The 24669-nt window shown below is 42.0% G+C and overlaps 2 protein-coding genes across 5 annotated transcripts; both read right to left on the bottom strand.

Moving 5' to 3' along the window:
- Window positions 1–3747: 3747 nt before the first annotated feature.
- LOC131892375 (PDZ and LIM domain protein Zasp-like) lies at window positions 3748–18133 on the bottom strand. 3 transcript variants are annotated; one of them, XM_059242216.1, is made up of 15 exons: window positions 17881–18127; window positions 16873–17024; window positions 12854–12950; window positions 12592–12770; window positions 12373–12527; window positions 12128–12307; window positions 11874–12001; window positions 11686–11806; window positions 11394–11620; window positions 10566–11227; window positions 10149–10258; window positions 10001–10077; window positions 5878–5998; window positions 5443–5558; window positions 3748–4135 (listed from the first exon to the last, which is right to left on the bottom strand). In XM_059242216.1, the coding sequence occupies exons 1-15, from the start codon at window positions 17983–17985 to the stop codon at window positions 4055–4057; spliced, it is 2511 nt and encodes an 836-aa protein (XP_059098199.1). In that variant the 5' UTR covers window positions 17986–18127; the 3' UTR covers window positions 3748–4054. The 3 variants fall into 3 exon arrangements, with proteins under 3 accessions (XP_059098199.1, XP_059098200.1, XP_059098201.1); XM_059242217.1 differs by lacking the exon at window positions 12128–12307 and having other exon boundaries at window positions 17881–18126; XM_059242218.1 differs by lacking the exons at window positions 3748–4135; window positions 5443–5558; window positions 5878–5998; window positions 10001–10077; window positions 10149–10258 and adding an exon at window positions 10351–10456 and having other exon boundaries at window positions 17881–18133.
- Window positions 18134–18846: 713 nt separating this feature from the next.
- Window positions 18847–24134, bottom strand: LOC131892374 (trichohyalin-like). 2 transcript variants are annotated; one of them, XM_059242213.1, is made up of 3 exons: window positions 24027–24134; window positions 19468–23969; window positions 18847–19242 (listed from the first exon to the last, which is right to left on the bottom strand). In XM_059242213.1, the coding sequence occupies exons 2-3, from the start codon at window positions 23962–23964 to the stop codon at window positions 18943–18945; spliced, it is 4797 nt and encodes a 1598-aa protein (XP_059098196.1). In that variant the 5' UTR covers window positions 23965–23969; window positions 24027–24134; the 3' UTR covers window positions 18847–18942. The 2 variants fall into 2 exon arrangements, with proteins under 2 accessions (XP_059098196.1, XP_059098198.1); XM_059242215.1 differs by lacking the exon at window positions 24027–24134 and having other exon boundaries at window positions 19468–23979.
- Window positions 24135–24669: the final 535 nt, after the last annotated feature.

Raw genomic sequence — 24669 nt, forward strand, 5'->3', positions numbered from 1 at the left:
ATAAGATCTGTAGGCAAAAATATGTCAGCAGTGGAGTTTTAAGACAAGATATTGTATGAGGATCTTTTGTCTCGCGTGGTACTTGAATTACGTACATGAGTTGGTGATGGCATTTTGACATTACGCCAAATAAAACTGTCCGCTAAACTTCAACTGCAAGTTGACGAATCCTAGATATTTGCAATAAGCGTGCTAATTGAATGGTCTGGCTTCAAGACACTGATTATGGCGAAGTTTTTGAATACCTTCATTTACACGTTACATGTCCATAAACTTTTACTCCCAATGTTACATTTAGTCGCACGTTTAAGTCCAGAGAAAGTATCACTATTCTAACTAAATCTGTACAAGTCGATTGTCCAGCTGCATCTTGAATATGCTTTACCCATTTGGGCTCCAATGAGTTCAGCAGGTTTGCAAAAGCTCGAGCAAGTCCAAAGATGTTTCACTAGGAACATCACAGGAATGAGAGAGCTCTCGTATTGGGAGAGGTTAGAAAGGTTGGGATTGTACAGTACTCAGAGAAGGTACGAAAGGTACCTGATATTGTACGTTTTCAAAAGCATTCATGAGCTTTGTCCCAATCCAGGATTTAGGGTCAATTGTAGTGACTGTAGAGGCTTAACGTGCCCTTTGAGAGCACCTTCCAGCCCTCGAGAATCCAGGCTGGTTCGAACAATGAAGTCCCCACCTCTTCTTTTTTGGGCTCCTTAAATTGCTTTAATTTGCCAATTATCTATAAAATGAACAAAACCAGTACTTTGATAAAAAAATGGGGATAGTTTGTGAAATGGATGATATGAACTTGAAAACCATTATTAAGTTTCAAAATTCCGACCAAAAGTAATGGCTTGACAAGAATTAAAAATTAAATTTCATGAAACGGATGTTGCAACGATGTGCACCACTATCAAAGCCCTTTATAAGACGAGACTGACAAAGTTAATAGTTAGTTAAAAATCATCTGACTTAAGCCACGGACTTCTAGAGATGTGGACTGCGAAAGCAAGCCAAAATATTGTATTTTTGAAACCGTTCATCTTATTCCAAATAAGCAATTTATGCGACCATAAGATCTTGTTGAATAGATGAACTTGGTCAAAGTTGAGCCCAAAACTATACTCAGGGAACACAGGAGACATGGTCAAAGTTATATGGCAAACACGACATAAAAGTCAATTTTTCGGCCTGCTCTGGGTCAGCTGAATAAGCTTTTGACAGCTTTAAATAAATTTTGAAACGATTCACACTACAGGGGAAATGAGACAAAAATAGCCTATCTTTAATTGAAACGATCTACGTTTGTTATTTTATTACTTTTATTCAAAAAGTGGCTCAGAGTTACTATGACCAAGAGCAGGCCGATTTGGCGGGAGGCTCATTCACAGTCCATATTACTAGAAGTCCGTGGTAAAGCAGAGAAATATCAGAAAAAGCAGATACAGATTCTCTTTGGGAGGATACGGTTGTTATCAAATCAGCTTCCTGTTGGTTCCAAGTTACCCTCAGAATAAACAGAGGGCTTCGTTCGTCTTTGCGATGATTCGATAAAACTAACTGTGTTTTTCAGTAAAATAAGAAGAGAGCAAGCACTGCGGAAATAACGTATACGTTCATATGAATCTAACAAGTTTTTGTTCCAATTCATATTGTGAATATTCATGTTCGGTCTCCTATGATATGTAATGTAAGATGGACAATCCCAAATGATAGGGCAATGGGAATATTATCGATCTTGTTATCCAAAGACGGAAACATAATTGTTATGCTTTTCCTCATGCAAGTAATGTCTCAATATAATAATAATAATTTATTTACCGTACACAGACAGATATCTTGAATGGCTTCAAGGCACAGATATATTTACACAATCACTCGAACGTTAATCTGATCAGTAATCGAGTTTGAATTTGCTGATCGATGATACCCGGGTTTTGAAGGTTGGTCTGGAATGCTTTGGGGGAAGCTATTCAGGTCCTCTTTGAATTTGGGGAGAGGGTTTTTTTTTAATATAGATGACTCGAAGGGAGGAGGGCAGTGTGTTCTACATACAGAGTTTTGGGCCTCTCTCAAGAAATGAGTGGCGCATGATTGATTTAGCAGTCGCATTCTTGTTGTAGTTCCAATGAGGTAACACGTTCATTGTCTTGTTGGACGAAATTAATGTCCGTTCATGTATGGGACAGCTCATGGATACATTTAAAAGTATGCAATATGGTATACCGTTCGTGTCTCCTTTGCACACTGTACAGGCGTAGATGCTGAAGTCGATCCCAGTAGGAAAGTTTAGACATTCCCGTGATTTGCAGGGTCAAGCGCCGGAGTATAATCCTCTCCATTTTGTATAGTTCGCCAACAAGATTTGGGCTCCGAATCAATGAGACATAGTCCACATGGGGTTGTACGACGATGGATATGTAGATGATGGTAACCATAGCTAAGCTATCCCTGGTCTTGACGGTGCGTAAGGCCCAGCCTGTCATCTGAGCAGCTTTAGTTACCTTCTCGCTGAGGTGAATATTGAATTTTCCATCATCCTAAAAAGTAACACCAAGGTCTTTGATGCAAGAGAAAATGTCATTCTCAGCTCCCTCATTATCTAAGTAATATGGAGGGAAAGCGATGGGCCATATGACATGATCTGGAATTTGGATCCATTTAGTTTCATGTTGCTCTCGTCGACCCATTTGTATACATTATTTAAGTCCTCTTGGAGAAGGGAGCAATCTTGGCCATTTCTACCAACGATGAGCTTGGTGTCGTCAGCATAAGACGAGATCATGCAATGCTTCACCTGGCCAGGTAAAGGTGAGATATATAGGATAAAAAGTAGAAAAAGTAGAAAAAAACTACCTCCTTCCAATTCCAATGACGTCTATAAAAACAGGGAACAACAATGCCTATCCCCACTCATCAGGCAGGTTATGCTTATTACACATCGACCAACAAGGGCCCTTATTTGCAACTTCAGACAGCCCAAACAAAACGGGATGAGGCGCGGTTGAATGCTCAATAAACTACTCGTGACATGCCATGAAACCGATTTATTTTCTGGACACTGTGTGACCCAAGTCAATAATTAAACACAAGATTTTGATAATTTTGATAGAATTAGCCAAAAAGGATGCGAACGCGTTATAATTCAAGAAAGAGGAATCGGCCCAATCAGCCCTTTATTTGGTAGAGGCTGACTCACAAAGAGCCCTCTGAATTGCAGAACGTTGGCTTGGATTTTTCACGGGCTTTTTAACCCGTAAAGGAATACTTACCATTCGTCTATTAATTACCTTTCAATCTTTATATGATATTTGGTCTACCAACGAATTTGAGTTGGCAGACCGAGGTAGTCCTTGAATTTAGGGTTGATCTGGAATGCTACTTAAAAATTTGTCCAAGTCTGGCTTGAGAGATGCTACCGGATCAATAAGGCCTACGTATTCCCTACGAATATTAGAGGGAAGCAAATTAAACAATGAAGGAGCCCGAGAAAGAAGAGAAGTGGACTTCATTGTTCGAACTAGCCTGGATTCTCGAGGACTTGAAGGTGCTCTCAAAACGCACGTTAAGCCTCTACGGTCACTAGAATTGACCCTAAATCCTGGAAGACGTAAAATATCAAATACCTTCGTACCTTCTCTGAACAATGTAGAGTCCCAACTTTTTAGTCTCTCCCAATACGATACTTTTCTTATTCCTGTGATGTTCCTTGTGAGACATCTTTGGCCTTGTTCAACCTTCAGACACAAGTCAAGTTTATAATTCTTTATTTCATGCCAAAGCATTGTCGGGAGCAAGCTTTCATGGTTGTGGTTAATGTTGTCATGTACAGGTAGGACAAGCTAGGGCAATGGGGAATATTGTCGATCTTGTCCTGGGGATTAGTACTAGAGCATCATACATAACATGTCTTTCAAGGGTGTGCAGAAGGCTGTTCCAAAATTATTGTCCACTGTCTTTGTCCGGAGATATCGAGATTTGCAGAGGGAGAGCAGGAGCTGACTATGTACAATGCAGTAAATAAGTAGGACTTGTTCATTGGTGATGATGACGATGTTTAACCACGAGCATGGCTCTTGCAGAAGGCCCGGCCAGATTTGACGAAGAAGCCCACGCCTTCCAAATTCTTTTTGCACAACTGAAAGAACGATGTGGGTCTCATGGTGAAATGGATTTGTCTTTAATCGCGATAAATATGCGTTTGTCACAATCTGGATGTACTTCTCAACCGTGGGACAATGATCCAGTTAAAGTATGATGAATTTAGTCACCGATGGCACTTTGTACTTTGCTAGTGTAAAAACTTTTATCAAAGGAGGGAAATATCATTGTTATGGGTTTCCTCACTTAAGTAACTTCTCAATAGTAGAATAATACAACCTCCTTCCAATTCTAATAAATGGCGATTCATTTCGCGTCATTTGGTCAAATTTATGAGCAAGTCATTGTTTTAGTCCAAATTCTCAAGGACTGGAATGATTTTGGGCAAACATGTCGTATATTAAGTCACAGCATAAAAGCGGAAATTACATAAAATTGTAAATAAGTAAGGACTAAGGAAGCGGAAGGGACTTGCTCCGAGTTTTTTTTTTTTAAGTTTTCCTCCTCGAAGTTTTTCTCTTGGAAGACTTACGCCTTAAAGTCAGAATAAAATAGCAACATTTAGGGTAGCCATTTTTTATTGATTTCTTGCAAATGGTGTGGTCACTTTTACTGCACCTTTGTTTTGATTCTCATGATGGAGCAACTCATTGCAATTTTTCAAACATTTAATTGCCTTACCGGGTCTTGAATTTTCTGTGCCAAATACATCGTGTTATGAATATTGGGAGGAAGAACACAACTTTAGAAATTAATTTCATTCTGCCAAGTCACCCGTACCATATATATAAAAAGGAACGTTAGAAAACTAAGTCTTTCACTATACTCATAAGGACAAAAACTGTAATTCTTTCTATTTTACGGAATGTCTAAACTTCAAAATTTAACAACAATTTGTTTGTTGCTTGCTTGCCAAATCATGAATAAGGCTCTAAATTTCATCCCTTGCCTACAAATGCAAGTACTGTTTGACCTCCTCAAAGTTGTAAATATGAATCGAGGTCTACTTGAAAGTACAAATTTATCTGCAAATTGAATCCCAGAATAGAGTGGTTGAGAAGTAGTACCTGCAAAAGTCCCACGTGGTTTCAAAACATATGCAAGTCTTCAACACATTACTCCCACAAAGTGTAAGGAATGCTCTGTGAAAAAGTGGGCCAACCTCCTTTTGAATTACTTTAATATCCGCATATAATGTCGTAGTCAAAGCCTTTCAAGACATCAAGTAAAATAAGTGTCCATGTCAAAACAGGGACAATCACTGTTTTACGTAGAAGACAGACCACAAGAAGTTCATTTCGCAATCTGAAAAGCATGTGAAGCCCTCTCTGGGCCTCTACTTACTGTGCAATTGAAACATTGACTGTGATAGTTGTTGTTCAGGGCTTCTACCCAACGGTCACCGGCCTCAATGGGAAATCCACACGAGACACACTTTGTTGTGAACAGCTCATTCCAATCTAGAAATCGTAAAACGAAATGCACTCTGTCGTCTAGATTTGCAAATAGGGGCAGTTTTAAGATTCAATACAGAGAAATTCTATCTTGAGCGTAGAAAAACAAAACATCTGAGAGCCACGAAAAGTGGACCATAGATATTAAAAGAAAAGTAATGAAAGTGGAGTCGTAGCCTGGCAAAGATCCATAGATTAGCAAAAGATTTCAATGAAAATAAACAAAAAAAACCACTTTTCTTATAATCATACAATTTCTGCAACAATCTAGAATGTTCGGTAATTTGAAGTGTGTTAACAAAAGCACATGCTTTATTAGACTTACCATATTCGCAGTAAGGCAAACCGTCCTCCAGATAGAACGGAGAGTTCGCAAATATTTTGCCACAATACGCACAAACAAAACATTCGGGACAAAATGTTTTGTTCATGGCCTTCAGCGTGTTCTAAAAAGGAAAAAAAGAGAGGCTAAAATCCAATTCTCGTTTTGTCAACTTTCCTAATCGGCGTGATGGAATTCGCCAATTTGATTCATAAAGTTGTCGCTTGGAGGTCACAAATTCTTGGCTCTTGAATTACAAATGACATCTTCATTCACGGTGTAGGTGTGGAAGATTTGGATTGTCATTGGGAGCGGAGAGCAATCTTGAGGCAATAAGGAATTCATTGCAAAAGGTCAGTTGTAAATAATGTCCACTTGTCCTCGAAATGTCCAATAAATGAGCATGAAATTGATGAGCTTGGAGCAACTAATGCGTCTTCAATGGAATCTTCAGCGAAACGGAAAACGTGACTAAGAACCTTGAATAAGTTCTTGTAATTCAGGCATACATACGAAGCTCAATCTAGGGTAAACCCTTGTTTTTATCTTAAACCATGTGGATTTGATTTAAGTTTTGATAAACGGATTGGAAAGGGTTTGACGAAAAACTGTTTTGTATGTACACTGAATTGATCAACACCCTGATAAATTCATTTTTTATTTCTAAAATCACGTTTTATATTGGCTTCCTTACTCGACGTTGGGTATGGTTTGATAATGGCAAAACGTTTTTACGATTTGGCTCTATGGTATATTATCAATAAAAACTAAAGGCATAATGGTTCATAGTCTGGCCGAATCAATGCTCATTTTCATTTTCGTGAGCAAATTTTAGTGCCATTATTCTAAAACATATTTCCCTATTAAAAGCGGATTTTTGAAATTTTCAATGACAGTTTTAACCAAACCCACAACGCAGCTTGAGAGCTCATGTTGTAAATAGGAGGACTGCTCGAGATTATGAATTTTACATAATTTGCTTTCAAATCAATAACAAAATGACGAGATCCTGATTTCTATCATCCGAGCAAATATTTTCATTTTTGTTCCGATGGCCTCCCAATTCTCTAATTGCTAAAAATTGACTGATGTTCAGGAAAATATTTCAGTGATTAATTGGGACATTTCAAATGAGGAGATCACGGACAAATGTGGAAAACATTGGTGGACAAGGATGAGGCTTGAATGAAATCATGGCTTAAACTCGACAGTGAGATGTGAGGTGTCTACCTACTCTGCAAAGGTGCATTGAGCAGTATGGCCGCACCATAGATTGAATGAAATGGCCACATTGCATCTAACGAAGAACCTGCCATCTACTGACAGATTTATGGACGCAATTGGAGCTCCAAGGCCATTGAAAACTACTCATGGGTCTGGAGGAGCTAGTTTCCTATAAAAAGTCTAGTCAAACGCCGATTCTCATGGGGTATTGAGAGAGGGTTTTAGATTGGGAGATTATTAAAAAAATGGATCTTTTTCTGTCCAACATTTTTCCTTGTTGTGATCCTAAGAGTGTGTAATGTGCTTACCAGAGATTGAGAATCGAAATCCCAGGGACAAAGTCACTAGAGCCAAATTTTGGAACAATTCTTGGGACGCACCATTGGATATTTGATATAGAATAACAGTCACAAACGGCTCTATTTTGCCTCAAACTTTCAACATTTGGCCAAATCGAAAGTGTGCGACAAAACTTGGCCATGATTTTTCTTAGAAACTAAAACTTTTCCTTATTTTTGGACCCCGGAGGAAGCATGTGAGCTTCCACCGAGGCCATTTTCCAAGTTTTGGAGGATGAGCATTCGGCCTCCTTGTCTCCTCTCACGCTTAAAGACAGCATACCTCGTACAGTACAGCCTTATGTGGCCCTGGAGACTTTCTTGGGCCATTAGCTTTAGCCATAGGTGCTAGAGAACACTCAACCTCACTTGTATACAATCCACTCTCGCTAAGCTTTCTCCGCTTTGATTGGAAGGTGGGGAGAATTTGGCCCACATGCATTCTTGCCCTCACATGGCGTGCTTCAGTATAGTTTCTAAACATATCTGGTGCTGGTAGTCTCACAAACTGACCGTCTTGCTTTTTAGCACGAAAAAATATTTGGTCTTATTTTCCTTTGTCGCCGTCAGAGGGCTCTCATGGCATTTCATGGGCAAAGCTTTATGGCTGCAATTTCAACATCCCGTGGCACAACTTTTTTATCAGTGCTATCTAAAAACAGAGATATCATGAGCAGATGTACCTAAGAATGTGGATAAGGAGGTATACAGTATGTAGTACTGGACAGAAAGCGAAAGCGAGACTGGACGAGAAAGTACCTCGGCGAGAGACGGATAGAATCTCATGAAATATCATGGGTGTGTTTATAATGACGCCGGAGGGCATGAAATTCCTCCATCCCCAATCCGTAGTCCACCCAGCTGGCTCCGTTATGGCCCAGGGATGAGCAAGAGTAGGTGCATGAATAAACATGAGCAAAAAAAGGTGAAGAAATCAGCCAAAAAAATGGGACAGATGGCTAGGGTCGGCTTTCCTCACGAAGCAATCATATTCGAGTGTTCTTTACTTGGCGTCCTTGATCAAGAAAAACGACTTATTCGATCGTCTCTTGGTAACCTGAGTTAGATGCAAATAACTAGCAAAACGGGAAGGCTGGAAATCCAGCTATCTTGAAAATGTCAAATCTGGCGGTGATGAGAAAAAAATAGTTGGGAAGGTTTCGCTCTTTAATGATGCAAGCCTAAATCGCCATAGCATTAGGGCATAATGGATTGACCCAAATAACATAAAGTGGCCGAGATCATCTTGAATCGTTATCAAGTTGACCACCCTGAAGAAAGGGACACGGTGAAGGTGTTTCTGGCTTCTTTTCTCCAGCCTCCAGATTATTAAAGAGCAAATGGAAACCGATATTTATAAATACCATGTCCATTAATCAAGTTTACGCATGACGCAGTAAACTGTCATTTTAATTGAATCAGCCTTCTCATCATATTGAAGTGGTCAGTATTGCCGAAAACTGAAAATCCTGATCATCAATAAGCTATAAGGGAAGAGTTGTTCACCTTTTTTCCCCGCGGTTTAATGTTTATTGGCATTTTAGTTCAAGATTACAATTAAGAACTAGATTGGTCCAACAACTTGGAAGCGTTATTCGACTGCAAATCATATAAAGTTTCATTGCCAACAAATAGAACAATTATACACATTTTCTAAGTCCTGGGGCTACCCTGTGAAAGGGTAGGCAAAGTCCGTGAACAAATGAAGAAAAATCAAGACTCTAGTGATTGCAATTCTCCCAACCCACATTTTAAAAAGTGGGCAGATTTTTTTGTGTTTTGATCGTATGTTATGCAAATGCTTGGAAACTAATTGTGCAAGTTTTGTAATCCAGCTAAAACAATAGGCTAATTATTTTGTTGGCGCATGGCATGTCAATAAAGCTCAATTGATATATTTAGTCATGATCATCCTTGATTAGATGAAGGCGCCTGTTAAGCCTAACATATGGAACATGACATTAGCAAAAAATCAATCAAATATTCTTTAAAAAACACACCAGATTGAAAATTTAAAGATTCGCTTTATTCATTGCAAAAATACTTAGCAGTAAAAGAGACAGTCAAATCACGACCAGATCATGTCCTAAAACAAGTTTAGTTCCAAATAAAGCATATTTCATTTTTATCAATATTTTGGCTTTGGCCAGAGGCAAAAAAATACCACCACATTTTTGTGATAAGAGGAGAAATTTTATCACAACAAAACATCCGCAAGCAATAAAAGTCTCTTCTTCACAGAAGGAATGGGTACAAATCCCGTCATCAGACGTTGTTCTCTTGTAAGAGCAATCCCCAGTGGCATTCTCATCTCTGACATTTCTTAACACAACTTTTAGATGCTAACCCCTCCCACAGACATACAACCAATGTTATGCCGCAGTATTGCTTATTGGAAAAATGCGATGGCCAACTATCACATTATATTCCTCGTTGTTAAATTCTATTATCAATCATGTGTAGAATATTGGAAAATTTTGATAGTTCAGTTCCTGAGCAAATTTGATATGAATCACAATAGTTGTGTTAAAAAAGCATAAGGTTCAGCAATGTAAAGTACTCACACCAAGAATTTTCTTGCGACATTTTTCACACTCCGGGGCGTAGTATTGGCCATAGCAAGCCTCGCAAACCAAATGTCCTAAAGATATACGGGAAACATCAAAGTTGTTGAAGTGTGTGGTTCATTGGCTTTATCTTGATTGCACAAACCTTGTTCTTCCACAAATCCGCAATCTTGGAGAGACTTGCCACAAGATGCTTGCGCACAAGAAAAGTGGTTTGGACACCAAGTTTTGCCCAAGGCCGTGATGAATGGACCTCTGAAGATGTATTGAAAAGTGTTACTGACTATCCCTTTTGTTCAGAAAACGAGTGCAAGAGTTTGGGAATAACAGCACGTATATGCAACTACCTAACTATCCGGAGACGGCAAAACTCGCATATGGGTGCATTTTGAAGGTCAGTGTTAGATTTGCCAGTGTCAGTGTGTCCATCAGAGATAAAGGAGTTAGTGACATCTAAAAGGAACATAGGGACCAACTGGTTGATTAGCAAACAAATTATCGCTCAATTGCAACGGGCGAACACACGAGTCAGACCAAACGGCCAAACAGCCGAGCTTTTCACCTGATCTGTTGCCCACAGCTACCACAAAGTGGCACTCGGCCAGCGGTGGGCTGCCTGAGTTCGCCTCGACCTCGGCGAGGAGCGACCAGGCTCTGACCAGGGCCTACAGGTGGGGCAGGCTCACTGGACGCGGGCGCGGGCACGGGCGCCTGGGCAGCAGGGATGCTCATTTTTGGTAAATTGGCTGCCAAAGTTGCCTGTGGGTTGGAGACCTTACCCGTCAAGGATTTTAGGGGCATTCCCGGCATCCGTGGCAACGACCCCGGGCCTTGAGGCTGGGGTTGCGAGGTTTGGAACTTCACTCCTGGCATTGAAGGGGCTGATTGCTGCTCCTGCACTGATGTTGATTGTGATGACTGGTGCATCGAGGAGGAAGAGGAACTCATTGCAAGGTTGTGCCCGGAACCGTTCTTCAAGATAGATGTGGATGGCGCTTCAAAAGGAGGATGGCTGGGGGTGTTCTCTCGTGGTTGTTGATTCGTGGGAGGCCATTGTACCTGACCCGCCGGCGTAGGCGCAACGGGTTGAGGGGCCGGAGCTGGTGGACCGCCCATACCTCCCCCAAACATATCCGACATGAATTGTTTGGTGAAATCCTGAGCGTTAGAGGCCATTCCTGCCTTGTTGTCATTCAAGGTGTTGTTCCAATTCTCACCCTGTGCCTGAAGAGAAATCAAAACGCGATGCTTGAAACAGTCCAGGGCATAATCCCACTAATTCCCTCATGTCATATGAGTCCAACTGTCATGCAACCTCCTTGTAAAATTCCAAAAGTTTGAGGCATAGCGGAAGGGACAGTTGTAGATCTAGCGTAGGTCATCCAATTACCTGATTGTCCACTTGATCTTGATGTTGCTGCTGCTGCTGGTGAATTTGCTTGAAAGCCGGCGATTGGGTTCGCAGTTGTTGCGCCGGAGATTGTTGCCTCATGGGAGATTGTGTTTTTATTTGGTGCTGGGCGGGTGATTGAGTCCTCAAAGGAGATTGTGTTCTAAAGCTAACGGTTGGTGTGGATCTCATTCCCGATGATGGCCGTGGAATAGGCGATTCAAAGGCTAAAAGGCAGTGGCGGCTCGGTAAAGGCCCTGCCAAACTAAATGAAGCACTTAAAATGATTTACCCCTCTCTGGTTCGGTCTGAGACGGCTGATGAAGATCCGTCATGAACTGCTTGGTAAAATCCTCAGCGTTTGACGCTGCTCCGGCTTTGTTGGCGTTAAGAGACGTGTTCCAAGCACTTGCCTGAAACAAACCACGTGAGTGTTCTTCATTTCAGTGGAATCTAAAAAAACCGGCTCCAGCAACTTACCGGCTGTTGTTGGTGAAAGGCTTGCGTGGGCGCAGGTGATTGAAGAGGTCTTTGCCATGGAGCCCGAGGTTGTTCATGAGGTGCCCGATTCATCCCTCCCGACCGAAACACCGATGCCGGGGCTTCATCTGAAATATGTTTGCTCAGATTGATAAATCTATTTCTGCCAGGAAACTGCCGAGGTTAGAAATCAAAATGTACACTGGTTAGTTAGTAGGGGAATAGGGCGTCTCATGCAGTGTACGGTAAAATACCTGGTCGAGGTGCATGTTGAGGCTGAAAGGTTTGGTCTGGTTCATGATCACAATTATTGTTCGTGTCAGTCTCTAGAGCACGTTGCAACAACCTGAAGCTTGCGCTCTGGTGACCATGAGAATGAGAAGTCTGGTTGAGGGGTTTCAAGGGGTGTGAAGAAGGGTCAAAATAGGGAAAATCTAGAAGAAGACGGATCAAGAACCCGAAAAGTCCAAACTACCACCACCGGCCAAGAGGAACTTACTGGGATGGCGTTGCCGATCTTCTTGGAGTTCGCTCATGCCGGCCACTCCAAAGGAAGGTCCATGGCCGGCTTCTTCCTCCTGGAGTGCCCGAAGAACTTGGGAATTGGCTGTGACATCTTGTAAAGACTTTTCAGCCTTCTTATTGAACCCCATACTAAAAAGGTTTGTAAGCTAGATTTCGGATGTCGGTTTTGGGAACAACTCAGTTGCCTTTGTACCTTTTCATGCCTTGGCTCAAGTTATCCGGATTGCTGTTGGCCATCTCCTTCATCGTTTCTTCGGAATAAAGCTTATGAGGGCTGTTGTATGATGCCATTTTAGGCTGAGCATGGGGTACCGTGGTGAACCCACCTCCTGCTCCACCACTTTGAGTTGGCATCGGGGCTTGGCCATGATCCTTTAAAACACAAAGAGCATTTGTTTGAGCTCAAGCCTCTTTCCAAATTAAATTATAACTAATGAGTCATGTTTCTCCCTTACGGTTTGAGACATTAGGGGTGGCTGTGGCGATGGCACCCGAGTAGAATGGTGGGAAGCGGCCAATTGGGTCTTGATGGCTTCTTGAAACAACCCTCCTCTGAAAAGGAACCAAGATGAACACATTGATCCCACAATTAGCGTAGCCGAACAGTCCAAGAGGCAATGCCAAGAAGGCAAGAATCTTCTTCTGGGGAGTCAGTTCAAAGGTCAGATCCGGTTTCAATGGAGGAGATGGGGCGTATTGATTGGCGCTATCTCTTTGTGAGAGAGGTACTCGGTTCAATTCTTATCACCGACCTTGTTCCAAAGAAAGCTTTTAGACTTAGACTTAGACTTAACTCTAACCAATGTGATGTGGCTTTAGACATTGGCCATCGGAAACTTTGGAAACAAGCCTGGCGAGGCTCAACTCTCGATCCCAGCGGCCCACTAATTAAAAAGTAAATTAGAGTTTGGTGCCAAAAATGAAAATAAAGCAATTCGATAAACAAGAGGTTGAGGCGATTGCAAGGCTTGAGCCTTACTTCGATAAAAGGAACGAGTTACAGTTTGGGTTATACAATTTTATTCCTAATTGAATCACTTGTTCCAATTACTTTTCATAGATTTAATATGTCGCTTTTTACATTGCTGACATTTTTTTCAATTATGCGTTTAACCATCTTCCTTGGTGTTTAAACATTCAATTATGGGTTTCTTTATCGCCTGAAAAGTCGATAATCCAAAAAAATAATCAATGACACATTTTTTTTAAATGCTGGAAATATAAAAAAAATCACAACAAAAGAAAATGCTTAAGGCAAAGACATGAGCTTTTTTAAATGCAAAAAAGACAATGAAAAGACGAAATGAAACCAATTTTGCAAAATTTGAACTATTGAACAAAGGTTTCAAGATATTTCATTGCTTCAAGATTTTTAAAATCAAAAGCCCTCAAAATTGTCCCTTACTTGTGGCCACCAAATCAATACCCTAAACCACACAGGTTCCTAGATGAAATTTGATCACGCTTCATCACAGGTATTTCCCATAGTGAAGAGACCTGGACTAAAAAAGCAAGTATTCTTATAATTGCTCTTTTTGTGTGTAAAGTACTGGGTTTCTTATTGCATCTTCAGGAAAAGCTTGAGTGTTTGCCAATTATTGGAAGACGGAACAACGAACAATGTGGGAATGGGAGCGCGCCTGTATTTAGGTTTAGGGTCCACACAATCCAGGCTAGTTAAAATTATGAAGCACCATCTTCTCTTATGGGTTCCTTCAATACCCCATTTATTATGCAGATTTAAAGCACTACTATAGATCAAGATGCTTTAGAGGCCATAAGGGACTTGAGGCTTTCCAGCTCTCCTGGTCCTGATGGTGTGACATCTCAGTTTCTGATGAGATGCTCACTGGTTCTCGCTCCTGTTTTCTCGTACTTGATGCGCTGCATCTTGGATCAGGGCAAGTTTCCATCTTCACTAAAGTTAGCTCATGTTGTTCCAATTTTTAAAGGGGGAGATAAGTCGCTCCCCAGTAATTACAGGCCGATTTCTCTCACTTCGAATATTGCGAAGGTGTTTGAGAAGATCATGAAGTTCAAACTTGTTGAATTTCTTGATATTCATGAAGTCCTTCCTCCTAGCCAGCATGGGTTCCGAGCACATTTTAGCACGGTTACCCAACTGATTGAACATATTGAGCGGGTTATTGAGGGACTAGAGAGTCATGAATCAGTTGATGTAGTTTATCTCGACTTTGCCAAGGCCTTTGACAAGGTAGATCATGGGCTTTTAGTTAACAGGCTCCATGAAATTGGGATCCAAGGCAGGGTTCTCAATTGGTTAAAAAGTTTCATTTCTGGTAGGAAGCAATTGGTTAAGGTTGAGGGATCCCTTAGTGACATACATGATGTCAAGTCAGGTGTTCCCCAGGGTTCGATCTTAGGGCCCCTCTTGTTTATAATATTCGTTGCCCCGCTTCAAAAGCTTAGTATCACTGCCAGTCTCTCTTCTTATGCTGACGATACAAAGTTAGTTTCTGGTAGGAATGGCCAAGATTCCAGTAGCCTTGCAAAGGACTTAAATCGAATCTACTCTTGGGTAACTGAGAGTAATATGGCCCTGAACGGAATGAAATTCCGCTCAATGACATTTGGGTCAACTCCTTTAAATACTCCACTCGTAGATAATGGAGGTAAAGATATTGAGCAGGTCTCATCTATGAAAGATCTAGGTGTAGTCCTCCAAAATAATGGAAAGTTCGATGAGCATATCCAGCTGAAGGTGGGTAAGGCTTTTCAAATGTGTGGTTGGATATATCGCACGTTTAAGTCCAGAGATAGCATCACGATGCTAACTCTGTACAAGTCGATTGTCCAGCCACATCTTGAATACGCCTCACCCATTTGGGCTCCAATGAGTTCAGCAGGTTTGCAAAAGGTCGAGCAAGTCCAAAGATGTTTCACTAGGAACATCACAGGAATGAGAGAGCTCTCGTATTGGGAAAGGTTAGAACGGTTGGGATTGTACAGTACTCAGAGAAGGTACGAAAGGTATCTGATATTGTACGTTTTCAAAAGTATCCATGAGCTTTGTCCCAACCCAGGGTTTAGGGTCAATTCTAGTGACCGTAGAGGCTTAATGTGCGTTTTGAGAGCACCTTCAAGTCTTCGAGAATCCAGGCTAGTTCGAACAATGAAGTCCACATCTCTTCTTTCTCGGGCTCCTTCATTGTTTAATTTGCTTCCCTCTGATATTCGTAGGGAATACGTAGGCCTTGTTGATCCGGTAGCATCTTTCAAGTCAGACTTGGACAATTTTTTAGATAGCATTCCAGATCAACCCTACATTCAAGGATTAGCTCGGTCTGCCAACTCAAATTCTTTGGTAGACCAAATATCATATAAAAATTGAAAGGTAATAAATAGACGAATTATAATCTTTCATTTTAATAGTGCTGGGGATTACATTCCCTGTAGCGGTTAGAAAAGCCCGTGAAAAACCAAACCAAAAAAAAAAATAAAATAAAATAAAAATACTACTATCTGCTTCTCGATCATTATTTCGGTGCAATATGATTGTAACGTCGATATTGCTCTTTTGGTAATTGAAGTTCAGCCCCCAGTATCGGAGGGAAGGAAAAACTTAGACCAAAACAGCGAATGAGTAAGGAAATGGCAGCATTTTAAACAAGACCTTGACCAAAATTGCACTTCAATACCAAAATCATTGGCTTACGAAATCAGCCTTTTCAAGGATCGATACATTAATTCGTCATGATGGACAATATAATAAAGTGCAAAATAACAGACAAATTTCCAAAGACAAATATCATTGGTCCTTCTGATTAGATGATGGAATAATCAAAAAAAGAACAAACCGTAGCAATGTTGTTCATAAACTCGGTCAGGTTTGGGTCAATAAAACTCAAATTACAAACACACCGTAGCAAAAAGTGTTCAAAGGAAGATCTGACCTTTAGGCTTAGACACTGAATAGAAAGAGCTTCTTGTGAGCTTATTGCTGATATTACAACGAACTATTACATCAATGGAAATTGGGAGAGAAGAACGTTCTTGACAGTATGAATCTTAAGTTTCGATAGAAATATCTTTTGACGAGTGAATAAGAAGATATAAGAGCTTGCAACTCTAAAGTATGAAGTGCCACCTCGGCGTAATTGGACTTTTAGATGACTATTTTTATGTTCTTACAGATAGTTTATCTTTGTTAGAGTAACTTAACGTTGCTTTGGTTTTGTTTGTTTTCTGTTTTCTTCGAGTACGCAATTTCTGACTTTTGCAGTTGTACATCAAGTGAACAAACTTTAATTAATCCGATACTCATTCGTCTGATTTTGTTAACAATCTCGTACCCTTTGTTATGTTAAGATAGAAAAATTCCCTTTTCAAGGAGCGGACAAGCGATCTCGAACCTGAGCCATTCAATCCTTCTCATGATCTCCAGCTACACGTTCTGCATTGAAACATCATGACAGTTTTGATGATGATCTTATTGACTCAGTTAGCTAGCTACCTTTGAACGGAGAGGGTGAAGTTGTTTCCACATCTCAAGATCATATCTTGGGCTTCCTTGTGGCGGCAGTGCGTGACGTCGTTGCCATTCACGGCAATCACCACATCACCTGCTTTTAGACCGGCGTGTTCACTGATGGACTTGTCATTCACCTAGAAAAGAAGGTATCAAATTGGCCAGTTTTAAAAATCTGACATTTTCATTGCTCAAAATGCTGCAAATTCGTCGGTTTGCCATGTGCTTAGAATGAGTTTCACATTTGGGCGGGCAAGACACTTGTTGAGGGTACTTAAACAAACGGTTAAATACCGGGAAGATTAAAGAGTTGATACATCCCAAATCTCAAGTCATTTTTTATGAGTCATGTCATAAGCATGTGCTTCCTGACTTCCGGCTTCGTCATCATGTAAGCAGGGTGAGTGCAGTACTTGTTCGTCAATGACAAGTCACGTCTAATTTTGAAGATGACCTTGTTGTCCAAGCACTTGAAGTAGGTCTAGAGGCCAATCGCATATGCAGGTTCATTCTAGTAGAATTAGTAGTAGTGGTAGTTGTAGAATTGCAACAATAACAACAATAACAACAGCTCATCGTAGTAGTGATGATAGTAAGCCGATTTGGCATGCGTCCAAATCCCCTGAAGATGAAAACGGTAACGCCTGCTTTTTTGTATGCCCAACATGCTACACCTCGGTTCTTGTGAATACAGTCTGTCTGGCCAAAGTGAATGAAAACCGATCGGAAAGTGGACAGTTGACCTTTTCCATAGGGAAAAAAGTCCAAAAGGGCCTTGAAATTTCAGCTCATATCTGTCAACACCCCAGTCACAAATTCGCCGAGGTTGTTCTGTGAAAAATATGGCAAGGCTTCAGGTTTCAATATGCATTGTCAGAAGGCGTTTCCTTATCAAATTACTTGATCGGAACAAGCATGAACATCCCTTCAAGCATGCTATGAAGCATTTCTATTTGAACAAACCACAAATAACATGGAAATGGCGTTGCTTACTTTCTGAATCACCAATGGGGAGCCATATTCAGCCCCTCCATGGAGTCGGAAACCCCAAGGTTGGCGGTCGTTCCTGGCCAAGCCAAGTTTCACTGTTTGAACCATTTTCACGGAAAGGAACTCAACAAGATCACACAATTAACAAACGCACAGAATCGCCAATTATTTGCCCCCTTCCTCCAGCAGAATTTCTACTCCTCGTTCCCGTTCCGAGATCTCTGGTTAGGGAGTTGACCAAGAGGGGAGGCAGGCCGTCACCCTGAGGGAGTGAGCGGATTTACAGCTGACATTTTCGAGACGGCGGGGGAAGAAGGAAAGGGAGATCTTGACGGCTTCACTGCTTCGAATGACGGGGAGGGAATCCTGGAGCGCACTCCAAATGCTGAGTAGGCTAGGGAACAAGGCCAAAAACTTGCGGGGTGGATGTCGAGAAATAGACTTAGGAGCTAGGTGAAATCATGCCTCACAGCCCTTGTGCCCTCGTGAGCTTAAGAAAAGGTTGACAGGCGGACACGGTCGTGATCCCAATGCCATGATTGTCATTTGAAATTTTGGCCCCTCCTAAATACATTTGAATAGTCAAATAGATTGAAATGCCAGAAATATAAAGATCTAACCTGTCATTGTTATGATATGCTTGTAGGGGAGCACGTTTGTTGTAACCACACCCTCTCTCTTTTCCCAAGGATTTCCTGGAAAGATTGATGGGCCACAGTTGTGGAAAGTTAAGCAAAGTGATATTATCCTAGAGGATATTGCCGAAGGGATTGTGAGTCATCTTGGGGAAAAGGGGGGGGGGATGGATAAATGAGGGCTTGTTTTTGAGAAAGGCCAGGATATTTTTGACTGTAAAAGTAAAGATGAGAACTACGGACGTATCGTAAACAGTCGGAGAGGAAATCCCCTTGGCAAGTGAGTGCCCACATCTGTTTTGATTTTGTGATAGAAAAGACAAGTCTTGGGCAATCATGAGGGGAAGAGTCATGCATTAATTTATTGGACTCCTTGGAGACTACATGAAAAGAGCATGTAAAAAAATTAATAATAAAAATATGAGTCATGTCATCGAAACACCCACAAAAGTCTTTCTGTGTTAGGTTTGAAAGCCGTTGATCGTTTGCTCTCCTCCTCAGATTGGGCAGCATCATGGTCTCTTTGCTTCTCCAAAAGGTCCCGGATCCGTTGTCGGTTGCTTGACGGTGTGAGGGCAGATTGCGAAGCGGTTAATGGAACCGTGGGCCTTTCATAGGAGGTCTTGGCCAAACTGCTGGAATTGTTGTGAAGTCGATCGATTTGGCCCCGAATTGAATCCACCTCGCCGGAGGACCTACGCGATGACGCAGAATCGGCAGAGGTTGAACCCTAGAAAAAAGATAATCTCCTCATGATCTCGGTTTCTGGTTGTTAGTATTCCAGGGTAAGGATAGAAATGGTTCATTTGTATTTGGACGTCACAACATTTACCACAACAACCTCGACAGCCACAACGGTGTTAGACACGTGGATCCATTGCCTCCCTCCCATGTCCTTGCATTGGGTGAGCGTTTGGTTACGGACAAAACAGTCACGACATTTATGAACCTGTACCTTTCTGGGCGACCGACTGCCCCTGACAGAGTCGTATTCAGCCTTGCGTTTGTTCTCGTCATAATTCAATTTTTGAAGAAGTTGATCAGGCGACACGGGGGTGCTCATGGGAGAAGCCTCTTGCCCTGAAGCAGGTTCGGAGGGCGTATAGAGCGACAACCTAGACCTAGGGGATCGGGCGTAAGAAGAGAAAACGGGTTCATAGATCTTGTGGGAGTCAGGCGTGTCACCACTTCTCGTGTCTCGAGCGACTTGTTCACTCAAGGTTTTGGTCCGATTGGCGATTTTCTTAGTTTCCGCGATTTGATCCAAGATGGCTTGGTCTTCCGCCTTTTTCCGCTCCAAAGATTGATTCTGATGACGCTTCCTGTCGATTTCCAAGGGTTCCCGTTGGTGAGCTGGCGGATCAGCCTTTTCAGGTACGTGATGGGCCACTGAAGAGTTGGACGAGTTCATCTCTTCTTCGATAAGCTTCCTGCGAGCAATCCTGTCCTGTCGAGCCTTTTCAAAGTCTGATAGTGAAACGCTCTTTTCATCTTGGGCTGAGTTAACCGCTTTGGTAGTTTCAGATTCCCCCAGAAGAGTTCTAAGTTTGGCTTCCCGTTGCTTTGTTTGGGCCAATAACTGCTGGATCTTATTCTCTTCCTCCTCTCCACGCTTCCGCGAGAGGTCGCGTAAACGTCCTTTTTCAGCCTTTAGGTCTTGCTCGTATCGGCTTTGTTCTGCCAATCGCTCATTTTCTTCCTGCTCCCTCCTGGACCTGAGTTTCTGTTCCAACGCTATCCGCTCCTCTTCTCTTTTTTTCCTGGCGAGGATCTCCATTTCAGTTTGCTCTTTTATTATTTGTCTTTTGTCCTCAATTTTCTGCTTTTCGAAAGCCACTCTTCGCTCTTCTTGAAGCTGCGCTTTACGGGCATCCTCTTGTTCCTTGATGTTCCTTTCTGAAGCAATTTCTTTCCTGAAATTCTCAGCTTCTTGCAATTGTTTGCTTCTTTCCTTCCGTTTATCATCTTCGCTCCTGATTTTGAATTCGACTTCTTTTGATAAATATATAGGGTCAGCCTCATCACAATGATTGCCATGATCATCCTTTGCGTCAATTCTTCGGTTCGCTTGCTCTTGATCAACATCACCTTTGGTGACAAACTTTTGAGTTGAAGCTTTATGTTCCAACATGGGAGCAATCTGAGATGTTTGAATTGGCTGGTTGTCGTCATTGTATTGTACATCTTTAGAGAGCGGCAAACCACTTTCCAGAGACACATCGGCAAAATACAATTCCTTGGCGAGTTGGTCCGTTTCGTTCTTGACAATTTTTTCAACGTCTTTGCTTGCAAACACATTCTCAGACTCAGATTTAGAGTCACTAAAAATCTTGTGCTCATGTTGTTCAACGTGTGTTAAGGTGTTCTTCTCCAGATGTTTCTCGACAACTTGTCTTGTACATCTTTTCGGCAAAGCATTTTTCTCTTCATTTGAAATCCTTTCATCCTCTCCTCCGTTTTTGGCAAGCAGGATTTTTCCTTCCATTTCATTGGTGAATCTTTCTTTTCCCATCTTTTTCTTGCCAAGTGCCTTTTGATCTGCTTCTTTAGCAAGCTCCTTTTCAATGGGCGCTTCTTTGGCAAACCTGCCTTGCTCAACCTTTTCATCTGTAAGCCCTTCTTCTGATTGTTTAACAACCCATTCATTCTCAGCCTCTTCCTTGGCAATCTCTTCTTTCTCTGCCTCTTCCCTTTCGAGCCTTTCCTTTTCTGCATCTTGAGCAATACTCTCTTTTTCGGCCCCCTCCTTGGCAATCCTCTCTTGCTCTGCTTTTTCATTTCTAATTCTATCTTTTTCAGCCGCTTTGAGGGCATGTCTCTCTTGTTTGCCTTTTTCTTTTGCAATCCTCTCTTGTTCTGCCCTCTCTTTGGCAAGTCTTTCTCGTTCAGCTTCTTCTTTGGCGCGTTTCTCTTGTTCTGCCTTTTCTTTTGCCAGTCGTTCCATCTCTGCATTTTCTTTGGCAAGTCTCTCTTTCTCTGCCTTTTCTCTGGCAAGGTTCTCTTGTTCGGCTTTTTCTTTTGCAATCCTCTCTTGTTCTTCTTTCTCTTTGGCAAGTCTTTCACTCTCAGCTTCTTCTACTTTGGCAAGTCTCTCTTTCTCTGCCTTTTCTCTGGCAAGGTTCTCTTGTTCGGTTTTTTCTTTTGCAATCCTCTCTTGTTCTTCTTTCTCTTTGGCAAGTCTTTCACTCTCAGCTTCTTCTACTTTGGCAAGTCTCTCTTTCTCTGCCTTTTCTCTGGCAAGGTTCTCTTGTTCGGTTTTTTCTTTTGCAATCCTCTCTTGTTCTGCCTTCTCTTTGGCAAGTCTTTCTCGCTCAGCTTCTTCTTTGGCGCGTTTCTCTTGTTCTGCCTTTTCTCTGGAAAGTTTTTCTTGCTCAGCTTTTTCTTTTGCAACCCTCTCTTGTTCTTCTTTCTCTTTGGCAAGTCTTTCTCGTTCAGCTTCTTCTTTGGCGCGTTTCTCTTGTTCTGCCTTTTCTTTTGCCAGTCGTTCCATCTCTGCATTTTCTTTGGCAAGTCTCTCTTTCTCTGCCTTTTCTCTGGCAAGGTTCTCTTGTTCGGCTTTTTCTTTTGCAATCCTCTCTTGTTCTGCTTTTGCTGTGGCAAGTCTTTCTCGTTTAGCTTCTTTTTTGGTGCGTTTCTCTTGTTCTGCCTTTTCTTTTGCCAGTTGTTCCATCTCTGTATTTTCTTTGGCAAGTCTCTCTTTTTCTGCCTTTTCTTTTGCCAGTCCCTCTTGTTCGTCTTTTTCTTTTGCAATCATCTCTTGTTCTTCTTTTGCTTTGGCTAGTGTTTCTCTTTTAGCTTCGTCTTTGGCGGGTCTCTGTTGTTCTGCCTTTTCTTTTCCAATTCTCTCTGTCTTGACTTCTTCATTGCCAATTCTCTCTTTCTTGGCCTTTTCACTTGCAAGTATTTCTTTTTGAGCCTTTTCCTGGACAATCCTGTCTTGTTTTTCCTGTTCTTTTGCAATTGTCTTTTGTTTTTCTCTTTCTTCTGCAATCGCTGCCTCTTCAGCAATGATTTTCTTTTTGGCCTTTTCTGGTTTGAGTATTTCTTTCTCAGCGTCTTCTTCGGCAAGTGTATTTTCGTCGGCCTCTTCCTTGTCAATCTTTTCTTGTTCTACCTTTTGTTTAGCAATCTTTTCTTGCCTTGCTTGTATTTCTCTGTTTTGAAGTTCACCTAAGGTCATTTCATTGGATTTACACTTTGAGCGAGATGCAGAATCATTTTCGCCCTTTCCCTTTTGACTTGGATCGTTGTCTTTATCATGCTCACGAAACTCCTTTTTCTTACCTATGCTTTCTTCTAATTCTTCACAACTACCATTTTGTAGTCCGTTGAACTTACCAATCGAGTTTTCTTTGTCTACTTGACTATCAGGTGTCTCTTGTTGCGGCTTGTGCTTGGTAGGGGGACGTCTTACAGGTGGTGCAGCTCTATTCTTGGTATGCGACGAAATGACATGGCTCTTCGACGGGGCGTCATCAAAAGAGACTGGCTTTTCTACCATTTCCTCGCATCGTGTCGAAATGGTGCTCATTCTGTTCATGAGCGGTTGAAAAGCTTTTCTCTCCGATGTCTCGTCAATTTCATTGTCATCTTTGACTTCGGATTTCGCAATGATTCCTCCAAATGGGGTTTTGCCAGAAAAAAGATCGACGTTGCCAAAGAGGGACACGCCTCCCTTGGGAATGAATTTCTTCTTTGGTTTTTGCTTTGTTTCGACCTCTGGCTTAGGACTTTGAGACTGATCTGGCACCGGCTCAGGCTCGAGGTTCTCTATCAAATCCAATAGCTCTTTCTCATCTCCCTGGCCAATGTCTTTTTCGGCATTCTCAAGCATCTCCATCATGACCTTCATCTCTTCATCATCTTTCTTACGTTCGGGCTGTTGGCTGGAATCCGGTATTGCTTCATCGTCCTCGAGAATGTCGAGCAGATCCTCAGCCAACTCCGGGTCCAAAGATATCTCTTTATCGATCTCACTCAGAAGTGCATTCAACTCATCGTCCGTGGTCTTTGGAGGCAGTTGGAATGTGGACATATCACTAGCACTGTCTAAAGAAAGAGCTGCTCGCTTGGGCAGAGGGGATCGCTCCGAATCCCGAGAGGTTGTCCGGCTGACCGGTTTGTCTGGCTTGGTGGTTTTCTGGGCGGATTTTGACGGAGCCACGGAGAGTGTGACTCCTTGTTCTTGTTGGGCCTCCATCTTCAAGGTCTGCATGAAATTGGAGACCCTTTTTTCTCTTCTCGGAACTGGCCGGAGACCTCGCTTCCCTCCCGAGGTCCGGATATTAGCCATGAGAGCATTTCGGTGTGGGTCTTCAACTGCTGCCGGAGGAAGTCCGGACGGTATCACGCCTAATTGCGGTGGAGGAGGAGGGGGAGGTGCTCTACCTCCCCCTCCTCCTGGCGGCGGGGGTGGAGGTGGCGGCGGTGGCGGCGGAGGAGGAGGAGGCATGTCAGCTAAAACACTTATTCATAAGTTCCATGGCGATGTAAAAATAGTTGGAGTTACCTTACCTTCAATGTTGGGTTGAGCAACACACCGTGCAAGAGTTGTTAACTGTTCATGGAGAAAGGGAGACAGGCCTTGCTTTTCCCCCCTGAGAAACGAACGATTCCTCCTTTCACCTAGGGGACGATCAAGTCAGTTGAAGGAAAGCTTCTGGAGCATCCATCCGCGAGATGAAGCACTAACCCTCGCCACTTGAAAACCCTATGAAATGCATCAGCACGATTGCAGATAAGTCCGTTTAATCATTGCCATGCCTCATTTCGAGATGTCCTGGATAATCTTTTGTTTGATTTGATTTTTCCACCCAATGTTCCCCTGAAGGTCATCCCGAAAAAATACTCATTTGCGCCCAGGGATTATGAAAGCTCTTGAGACGAGACAGCTGAGGTAGAGTACAAGAAAGTCTCAAATAAAGTGATGATGTGAACTTCTTGTTTTTGAGCGAGTGACGTAACTAGGTAGGTGCAATGCTTGGAACGAACGATTTCTTTATGCCATGGAAATAAATCTGGTTTCTCATATTCCATGATATTGTTCTTTACCTTTTCGTCGAGTTTTTGTTGAAAATTTGCTTCAATTTTTCTCAATCTTATTGTTCGGAACAAAAAAGGTTTATGAATGAAAGTCGTTAACCAGAAATTCCAAAAT

Source organism: Tigriopus californicus, chromosome 12 (assembly GCF_007210705.1).
Source record: "Tigriopus californicus strain San Diego chromosome 12, Tcal_SD_v2.1, whole genome shotgun sequence".
Taxonomy (NCBI): domain Eukaryota; kingdom Metazoa; phylum Arthropoda; class Copepoda; order Harpacticoida; family Harpacticidae; genus Tigriopus; species Tigriopus californicus.

Excerpts from the sequence above, each read along its gene's own strand:
- LOC131892375 (XM_059242216.1), bottom strand. The coding sequence starts at position 17,985 with ATGGTTCAAACAGTGAAACTTGGCTTGGCCAGGAACGACCGCCAACCT. Across the intron at positions 12,308-12,372 it reads AGATCGGCAACGCCATCCCA|ATTTTCCCTATTTTGACCCT; the intron begins GTAAGTTCCTCT and ends GTCTTCTTCTAG. Across the intron at positions 11,807-11,873 it reads CCTTTCACCAACAACAGCCG|GCAAGTGCTTGGAACACGTC; the intron begins GTAAGTTGCTGG and ends GGTTTGTTTCAG.
- LOC131892374 (XM_059242213.1), bottom strand. The coding sequence starts at position 23,964 with ATGCCTCCTCCTCCTCCGCCGCCACCGCCGCCACCTCCACCCCCGCCG. Across the intron at positions 19,243-19,467 it reads GCAGTCGGTCGCCCAGAAAG|GGTTCAACCTCTGCCGATTC; the intron begins GTACAGGTTCAT and ends TCTTTTTTCTAG.